Source organism: Staurois parvus, unplaced genomic scaffold (assembly GCF_062004578.1).
Source record: "Staurois parvus isolate SC_StPar_1 unplaced genomic scaffold, SC_StPar_1.0 ptg000325l, whole genome shotgun sequence".
Taxonomy (NCBI): Eukaryota; Metazoa; Chordata; class Amphibia; order Anura; family Ranidae; genus Staurois; species Staurois parvus.
Window position 1 is genome coordinate 334,979 of NW_028318121.1, and position 10,548 is coordinate 345,526.

General features: G+C 44.4%; 1 protein-coding gene across 1 annotated transcript; it reads right to left on the reverse strand.

Moving 5' to 3' along the window:
• Positions 1–500: 500 nt before the first annotated feature.
• Positions 501–2,221, reverse strand: LOC149457332 (nuclear factor 7, brain-like). Its single transcript, XM_089683862.1, has one exon. It carries the CDS (start codon positions 2,202–2,204, stop codon positions 627–629), a length of 1,578 nt encoding a protein of 525 aa, XP_089539988.1. The 5' UTR covers positions 2,205–2,221; the 3' UTR covers positions 501–626.
• Positions 2,222–10,548: the final 8,327 nt, after the last annotated feature.

Consider the following 10,548-nt stretch of genomic DNA (forward strand, 5'->3'; position numbering starts at 1 on the left):
ATATCAGTGTTATATACAGGGAATAGTCAGTGTACAGATATCAGTGTTATATATACAGGGAATAGTCAGTGTACGGATATCAGTGTTATACAGAGGTGGACTGACAACTCATGGGGTCCCCGGGCAATAGGAGATCATGGGGCCCCTGTGTCTTTGCCCAAACTCAAAAAAAGCCTATGATAAAGGTAACAGGGGCATCTCATGGGGCCCCCTACTTACACTGGGCCCTCGGGCGACGCCCAAGTCCTCGAATTTCAGTCTGCCCCTGCTGTTATATATAGGGGACAGTCAGTGTACAGATATAACACTGATATCTGTACACTGACTATTCCCTGTATATAACAGAATTCCCGAATGGTCAGTCCGCCTCTGATAGATAGATAGATAGATAATAGATAGATAGATAATAGATAGATAGATAGATCACATGCTCCTCGCTGACCAATAGAGAAAAGCCTTCACTATAATTGAACAGTTCTTCCAGCCAATCATAGACATCTGTGATGGAGAAAAAGAGACGTCTCGCAGTAATATATGGATCATAGAAAACACTGCAAGACTATTGGCTGAATGTTCCACCAATCCCGTCCCCCCTTCCTGTGATGTCACCACTCTGGGCGGAGTTCTCACTTTCCCCGATTCCCCCCAGAGATCTTTATACAACCTCTCCATACACATATCCCGGCATGGAGGGGCTCAGTGAAGGTGGTGGTGAAGGTGTGGAGGTGTCGGATCGGGTCACACAGATCATAAAAGGAGATCCACCCGGCCTCATAATCCAGATCTATCCTGACTCTGGTACTGGGGGGATTGGAGGGTAAGAGGATCTCTTTACTGTCATGTCTCACCCCATACTGATTACCATTCCTGTACAAACCCCAGGACTTGTTATTCCATCCAATCCGTGACTGCCCTCCTCCCCTGTCTATACTGGGGTAACACATCCCGACTCTCCATCCATCTGACCCCCCGACATCCACTTCCCAGTAATGTCTCCCTGAGGAGAAACTCCGACTGCTCAACACCTGATAACAAACCTGAAATCTCTCTGGTGTTTCTGGACGATTCTGGTTTCTATGTGACCTGGATACAGTTTTCCTGTCATCTGATATATGTAGATCATTATGAGCTGTGTTTCCATCCAGTAATATGTCCTCAGCTCCCTGTATATAGAAGGATACATTTACCCCTGTTATTATATCAGATAATGTGTGTAATGTGTGTGATATCCCAGCCACATCCACCCTACCTCCATCATGGAGGAGTTCCTCATGTCTCTCTCTGTCCTCATTATCTCCATCCTCAGTATCACACAAGTCACCTGTGTCTGATTCCTGTAGGACAGTCAGTGGATCCGTCATGTTACACAGCTCCTCAATGTCACGCATCTTCCTGGACAGCTCCTCCTTCTTTATTTCCAGATCCCGGATGAAGATGGAGACCCGCTCTGCCCTCCCGGAGATTTCCCTCAGGACTCTCTTCTCCAGGTCTTCCAGACGTCTCCTGAGATCTATAAACAGGGCAGTGACTCTCTCGGTGTCACCAGCTTCTTCTTCTTCTACTTTCCTCCTGTGTTCCTGCAGACTCTGGACTCTTTCCTCCATCTCCTCTCTCTTTGTCAGAAGTTTCTGCAGAACGTTCCTCAGTGTCTCCTTCTTCTTCTCAGAAGCCTCATCCAGCATCTCCACCTGGTGTCCTCGATGTTCTCCAGCCAAAGTGCAGGACACACAGATACAGGTCTCATCCTCGGTGCAGTAATACTCCAAGATCTTCTTATGGACGGAGCATTTCCTGCTCTCCATGGACAAGGTGGGGTCACATAAGATGTGTTCTGGGGACTTTTTGTGGACTCTCAGGTGTTTATCACACAGAGAAACCTCACAGAGCAGACAGGATCTAACAGCAGGTATAGGATAGTTCACACAGTGAGTACAGAAGACCCCGGACTCCTCCTGATCAGGCTGAGCAGACAGGAAATTCTCCACTATGTTACGCAGTGTTATGTTCCTGTGCAGTGCAGGACGATCCGGAAACTTCTGTCTGCATTCAGGACAGGAATATCCTCCAGACCCCCCCTGTGTATCCAGAACACGATCAATACAGACCCGGCAGAAGTTGTGTCCACATCTCAGCATTACAGGATCTGTATAAATGTTCAGACAGACGGAACATTCCAGCTCGGCTCTCAGATTAGCAGACGCCATCGCTGACAGCAGGAGAAATGAAAGTCTCTGACCCCGGGGAAGAATGCAGCTGGGAGGTGTCACTTCCTCCTACACAGGGCGAGGCTGGGCTGTGACTTGTACTTTGTTCATAGGATTCATTATATGGAGGGACACCAATATTGAAAGAATCTCCTGCAGAACGATGTGCCTGTCTCAGGAAAATATCGGACACTTTGGTGAAAATTAGGGCCGGGGTCAACAAACGTTCGTTCAGAACCGATTCTCTTTCCATACAAGTGAACAGGCATGCAAAAACAGATTGAAACTGTCACAGATTAAAGCAATAAAACTTCTACTAAGCTGCCCCTTGTAGTCCTACAGACCAGCAGACAAGCCGATACGTCCTCACTGGTAGTTGTACAACTCTAAGGCTGCATTCACACTGGAGGGTTTTGTAGCTTGAAGATCCAAGATCCAAAAACACTCCAACTTACAAAATCAATTGTTCTCTATGGCGCCTGTTCCAGTGATCAGGTGTGAAGAAGCACCATAGAGAACAAGTCATTTTTTCAGTTTGAACTTTCTTGGATCTTCGATCTTCAAGCTACAAAACCCTCAAGTGTGAATGCAGCCTAGGGGGGCCACCTCACCCCTTTACACCCCGAACACATATTAGTTACACAGGTTCTGGGGATGATGAAGGTGGAATTTCCACTCACTTGATGCCTTATCTGCATTCAATTAGCCCCAGAACCTGTGTCATTCATATGTGTTCGGGTGTAAAGGGATGAGGTGGCCACCCTAATGCAGCCTAACATGCAAAGCTGTTCTGTATCTTGTAGTCCCACCAGCAGGCGCCCTGTTCTGTCCTTGTTCCTGCACAGGACTATAGAGGACTATAGACGTCGGCCATCCTCACCTCATGAATGATATAATCAGCTGACGGCTAGTCCCTGCTAAGCTTGGCTACCTGTCCTGCCACAGCCAATCAGAGTGGCTGCATCCTCTCAGAGAGGCTCAGATCAGCAGATACCATGGCTGACAGCAGAAAGCAAAGTGACAGTGAAAGTCTCTGACACCGGGGATAGAATCCAGCCAAATGTTTAACCCTTTCCCTGCCAGGTCCGTACACCGGAAGAAGTCAGATGGCTCCTCTGCCGGTGCCCCCTCGTGGGCTCACTCCCAACATGTAACTGGGAGAGCCATGGTGGGTGCTGGTGGGTGGAGGGAAGAGAGGAGTGTGGACGAACGTCTGCTCCCCTCCCCTTCTTTGTGTGACCTGAAAGGTGACGTCCATGACATCACTTCCGGGTCATGGCAGTCACTTTCCCAGCTAAAATAGCCGGGGAAAGATGAATAGCCGGGCAAAGATTATTGCAACGTGGTTTGTATTGTAATACCTCTAATGGAGCCCGGAGGAGACATTGGGGGTCTTTTAGACCCTGCATGTCTCAATAAAGAGAACCTGTTACCAAAACAATCATCACATAGAGGACTTTGTGTTCCCTATGTGATAAAAAAAAAGTTAAGTAATTTTTTTTGTTGGAAAAAAACAAAGTTACACCCAAGGATATTACATCCCCCCTGAAAAAGTTTTAGGCCCCCCCACCCCCACATATACACACGTATGACCGTAAACACACACTTCAGGGTGCCTTTGTGTAAAAACATTGATTGTGATACACGTTACATATCACTGCACACGCCGGAGTGAAAGCAATAATTCCAGCACAAGACCTCCTCCATAACATGAAACTGATGACCTGTAGGGGCTTATGAAGCATCACCTATAGAATATATAGGGGACTGAATTATAAATAATTACCGCGCTCTAATACTATCATTCCAATGGAAAGTGCATAGTGCCTGTGCAAATTCTAATATTATATTAAAAATGTATATATTATTAATTAACAAGTCATGATTTAATTTGCCTTAATAAATTAATTTGTGATCATCCAAGTGTCACCAAATGTGTAATACCCGTATAAGTGTAAAAAAAATATATGAATATAATCAATATACAACAAAAATTAATATTCAATATATAAATAAAAATGTTAAAATATTTTTAAAAATAATAAAGTCCAATGAGCACCTGTGCAAAAATAAAAGTGTTCCAACAAACAATTGTATATACTCTCCTTCCAGTTGGTTTGTAGTGAGGTAGCTGAAGTCTTGCAGCTTTACTATGAGCCTGAGTAAATATAAGGGTTTCTCCCTCCTTGATCCACTCCTTGCTGCAATTCTCTAAATATCCTCGTATATCACATGCAAGAAAGGAAATAAAAGATATATGGTGCTGTCAAGAGAACCAGAGAGCACACAGAGACAGATTGCACAGAACCCAACGTGCTTTTATTGGGGAGGTTTTTGGGGCACAGACAACAGTTCCTTTAGTCCACAGATCAATACCAGACACAGCAACACAGCACAGTTCTCTGGAAGGCAATATGGAACAACAGGGGTATTGTAATCCACAGGGTTAGTCCACACAGGAGGCTCCAGGCAGATATGGGTTAAGTCCAGGCAGGTTCACGGAGAGCAAGGGGTTAAGTCCAGGCAGGGATAGATCCAGGCAGATGCACGGGGACAGCAGAAGATTCCTCCACAGTGCAGGGATTCCAGGCAGCACAGACAGTCCAGGAGATGAGGAGGAGGACGGGGGATGAGAGAAGCTGGCCCTCAGCGCAGCCTTCCCTCACGCACGCAGCCAGGAGAAGACAACGGGGGTTTTCCTGCTCACCCTTAAGTATAGAGCTGGCAACCGGATACTTCCTGTCGGGTTACCATGGCAACGGGTCCTGTCAATCAGGTCTCCAGACCTGCCCAGGAATTTGTGCATGAGGGGGAAGGGAGGAGATGGCCTGTTTGTGGATTCCTTCAGCAGGAGGCCAGGCTGCAAGCCAGGGGGGTGAGGGGCTGCTGAGGTCTGCCTGTGTCAGGGACAAAGAGGACTAGAAGTCCCAGCATGGATGGGACAGAAGGGTGGCAGCCGGAAAACCTGGAGGATGGGGAAGGAGGGACCAGCTCCGTGACAGGTGCCTTATCCAAGAGGTATACAAGTAACCTTTAATGTGCTCCCATATTGCACTCACATTAGATCTGATAACAATGCGCTTTGTGTAATCAATACACCGCCACACGCGGTTAAAATCAGACTCGTGGGTGTGTTGACACACACCATCAATACTCACCGTGTTGTTGGTTAGATGCGTGGGGAGGGGCAGTGACGTCACCACGCATCTAACCAACAACACGGTGAGTACTGACGGTGTGTGTCAACACACCCACGCGTCTGATTTTAACCGCGTGTGGCGGTCTATTGATTACACAAAGCGCATTGTTATCAGATCTAATGTGAGTGCAATATGGGAGCACATTAAAGGTTACTTGTATACCTCTTGGATAAGGCACCATATATCTTTTATTTCCTTTCTTGCATGGGATATACGAGGATATTTAGAGAATTGCAGCAAGGAGTGGATCAAGGAGGGAGAAACCCTTATATTTACTCAGGCTCATAGTAAAGCTGCAAGACTTCAGCTACCTCACTATAAACCAACTGGAAGGAGAGTATAAAAATTTTTTTGTTGGAACACTTTTATTTTTGCACAGGTGCTCATTGGACTTTATTATTTTTAAAAATATTTTAAAATTTTTATTTATATATTGAATATTAATTTTTGATGTATACTGATTATATTCATATATTTTTTTACACTTATACGGGTATTACACATTTGGTGACACTTGGATGATCACAAATTAATTTATTAAGGCAAATTAAATCATGACTTGTTAATTAATAATATATACATTTTTAATATAATATTAGAATTTGCACAGGCACTATGCACTTTCCATTGGAATGATAGTATTAGAGCGCGGTAATTATTTATAAATCATCTTATATTGAGCGCACAATACATGAGGGTGGGCAAGTAAACCAGCGACCTAATACACTTACTCATTTGTAAACTCCAGTGGCTCACAAGCTAATTTACTTAAATATAGGGGACTGAAGTTTGTCACCATTTCATAGGCGCACATAAATTTAAGGTTTGGCATGTTGGGTATCTATGTACTCGGCACAACCTCATCTTTGATATTTTATCAAACATTTGGGTAATTGATTGCATTTTTTTCCCCTAAAATTCACTTTAGTGTGAATTGTACTGACATTTTCTGTTTCAAATAGTATTGTGTGACATAAAATATTGGAACTACCCCTATTTTATTCTCTAGGGTGTCTGCTTTCAGAAAATAATATTTGGGGGTTTTGTGTAATTTTTAGGCCTAAAATGATTTTTAAACATGTGTGCAAAAATAGCTCTGGCAGCGAAAGGGTTAATATTCACCAATACAGGGCAAGGCTGACCTTTGACTCATGCTTGTAGAAGGGTGTAAGTGCAATTCAAAATTTTGCTACTGGGTCGTGTCCTCCCTATAGATAAATAGGGAGATACGCTAGGGAGTAGGAGGAGTTTGGGTAGAGAGTCTGAGAGAAGACAAATGAGACTCTGGAACTGTCCCCCCCAGGGGACTTGGTGAGGTCCATTCTATAGAAATGTAGTGTTTCCACTGATTGGTATTCCCCAACTTGAGTATACCTGAAGAGATACTGGGGCCCTTGATAGGAGGGAGATAGGAACAGGACATACTGTAGATTGCCTGGGAAAGTACCAATGGAAGTTGAATGCCTTGAAGTTGTGAAAGGAAAGCTTTGAAAAGTTATTGGCCTTGCCTCTTCTTGCTACCATTGGCCCATCCATTGATCTGGTACCTGGCTCTGCCAGGGTGAAGTGTCGGGCATAGTATTGTACATGTGCTGGTGAATGTATGCCTTGTTTGCTCCCTCTGGGAGTGGGGACTCCCATTAATGTGGAATTAGGGGATGAGGCCTGTTAGGGGTACCCGGGAATGATACTTTATGCCCACGTTCTTAATGCCCGGCCTACATACTGTATTCATATGATTAGTTATATGGAGGAACCCAGATCATAAAAAGGAGCTCATAGAGAACAATATGTCTGTCTGGGGAAATAAAGGCCATTGTAGGAAAAATATTCCCTGGATATGGAAGTGTGCTTTCTTCCCATGAAATACTCTTCATTGAAACACAAAAATGTCTCACCAAGTGGAGAGAAATCTGCTCATCCTGCACCCTATTGCCGGATTGACCATACTGACCATGAAATTCAGCTGACTTACAACAACGTTGGGTGTCTGCATGTAGCTGGTCAGCTAAGACCAGTCCTAGGTTGCTAATATGGTTCACATATATGTGTATACCAAACCTGCCAATAACCTCAGTACAGTGTATATGTACATATGTAAAGCCAAAGGCAGAATCATTGCTGTAATTTATGTCTTTGAATGTTATATGACCAGGGGCAGACTGACCATTTGGAAACTCGGGCACTGCCCGAGGGCCGGGGTCAGTAGGGGGCCCTATGAGATGCCCCTGGTACTTTTTTCATAGGCTTATTTGAGTTTGGGCAAGGACACAGGGGCCCCATGATCCCCTATTGCCCGGGGGCCCCATGAGTTGTCAGTCCACCCCTGTATATGACATTTATATATTCATTGTGTTAGCAGAAGCAGAAAAGGAAAATATGCCTTTAAGAGTCAGTACATAGGTGAGCCAATCACAGCCATCCTCACACTGTACAGAGCCTTAACCAATCCCAGCCAGTTTCACATTTGTGCCTGTGTAGAATTCCCTGCTAGATTGTTCTAGATACACTTGCTTACCAGACAGAAGAGGAAACAGACAAGTTCCAGTCAGAGAAGCTCTATGGAAGCAGAGAAGGCCAAATAGGTATTTAATGCACTTGTGTGTTAATCTATTGTTTAGCAGTGCAAGTGGATCTGTATGTAATATCTGTTGTGTGCGTTTACTTACAGTTCCACCAAAATAAGGTATCGAAACAAGTCATTGTAGTGTAATACGAATAAGCCACTGTAATACATCTACCGTCTTATGTTATCTGACAAGATTGAAATGTGGAATCTCCTTGTTTCTTGGTGATTTTCATTCACCACGTGTTTGTACATGAAGTTAACTAAAGTATTCGGTGTGCTCTTTAAACCTACTGCATCCATAGAGCGGCATTGGAGGAATTACAGAGTAAAGTCAGTCTAATCAAACAAAGAAACAGCAATTGCATAATTTTTCCAATGCCACAGCGCACTAGGCACCAAAGGGTGCTGCGCCTGCCACAGTGGAACTATTACCCTCCAGCATATACCGCCACGCGGAGACACCTCAGCGGAACAACAGTACAGGCCATAGCACGTGCGCATTAGTCAGGCTGCAGACGACTCTTAAAGTGGCATAACGGCAAGGGCAAGACAGTCAGAGAAAGAGCGCCAAACCTCCTGCGCCCTAGAGAGAGAAAGAGATGCATGGGGGGGGGGGCAGAGTCCAGAGCTAGAGTGCCCACACAGCTATCCATCAAGAGACCACGTGTTGCATCCAGAGAGTTCACAATACTAGTCGCAAGTCACCGCAGAGCATAGAAAGTCACCGCAGAGCATAGAAAGTCACCGCAGAGCATCGCAAAGTCACTGCAGAGCATCGCAAAGTCACCGCAGAGCATCTCAAGTGATCGCAGAGCATCGCAAGTCACCGCAGATCATCGCAAGCTACCGCATCAAGAAAAGAAAAGTCTCCTTTAAGACTGGCGTTTGTTTCTGCAACCCTCAGATCACGGTATCCTGCTTTTCAATTAAGGTCAGAGCTTTCCTTTATTACTCACTTATGCACATAGGTTTCTGCAAGAGACATTTTTGTGCTCAAGAGAATACAGACTTTTTAAAAAAAAAAGAGAGACAGTTATAGTATATGATTCTGAAGTATTTAAAGTGAAAGTCATTTATTGCCTGCATTTTGGTGCTATTACATGTAAAGGGAAATTCATTTATTTGGTAGTATTGCATTTAAAGTGACAGGTCCTTATTTTTCATATTAATTGTTATAGCATTCAGAAATGGCTGAGCCTAGCATTGCCACCCCACTGTTAGCGGATGCAATGATAGATTTGGTAGAAGGTGAAGAGCAAGAGAACCTGTCTGAATCTGAAAGGTGCAATGTAACGGTAGTCTCGCCCCAAACAAATATAGCTCAAACAGGTGAACTAAGATGTTCATCACGGGACAGAAAACCGACCCAAAAGGTGCTAGAAAATTTGGAGCAAGAGGCAACACTGAAAGAAAAAAGTTTGCCCGAATGTATGAGAGGTGGAAAGTATACACCATAGACATTCGCAGAAAGCTAAAACAAGAAAGCATACAGGAGAATTTGAGTGAAATGATAGAGACAGTAGAAGATTCTGAGTCAGAGCTTATGACAGCATATGTCAACTTGCGGTCGTCCTTGACACCCTCCCAGGATATTGTAAGGAACATGGATACATGTACCGCAGTCACTAGGGATTTAGTGAAGCTTATGAGAGAACTATCTTCTGCAGCAAATTATGATGAAGTCAAGGCACGAAAGGGAATGAATGAGCTCTTCATGAAAGACTATGCTAGGTCCTTAGGAGGAACCACAATCTCAAGTGTGACTTCCATCACTAGCAGAAGCGCCAGCCACATAACAGAGTTCTCAAGTACGTCAGCCAAAAGAAAGGAATTAGCTGAACAACTCGCTGCCAAAAGAGCAGAAGTTGAGATGGAATCTGCCATTGAGGCTCAGCGCCAGGAAATGGAAGCTGAAATGGAGACTCAGCGCCATAAAATGGAAGCTGAAATGGAAAGGCAGAAGGAAGTTAAGATTATAGAAGCCAGACTCAGAGTGCACGAAGAGGATACGAATCAGGGTAGTCATAGATCCAAACCAGTGCTAAGTGGAGAAACTGACTCCTACGTTCTTCCTTACGCCCAGGAAAATGGAAGGAAATCTCCAGCATGTAGTAAAGAGATAAGTCATAGTTCTTCCATCCCTGCTCAGAAAGAAAAGAAGAGAGACTCACCTGATTCAGAACAAAGTGGAAAAAGAGAACCAGATAATTCAACTCCCATATGTCATGGCAGTGGTCATGAGGATGTTACAACTGTTGACCCGGCGAAACCTCAGAGAAGATTTCTCACTAGACTTCCTGTTCCGGAACCTACTGTATTCTCCGAAGACGTACTGAAGTTTATAGAGTGGAAATGCAAGTTTTGAAATGATCATAGAACATCATTGCTCCCGTCCAGTGGACAAGTTATTCTACCTCCAGCGGTATACTGGCGGAGAAGCAAAAAGGGTTCTTGAAGGTAACGTCTATAGGAAAGATGAAGAAGCCTACGAGCAAGCTTGGGAAAAATTAAATGCAAGATATGGTCATCCCTTCTTAGTACAAAGAGCTTTCAGAGAGAAGCTGATAAACTGGCC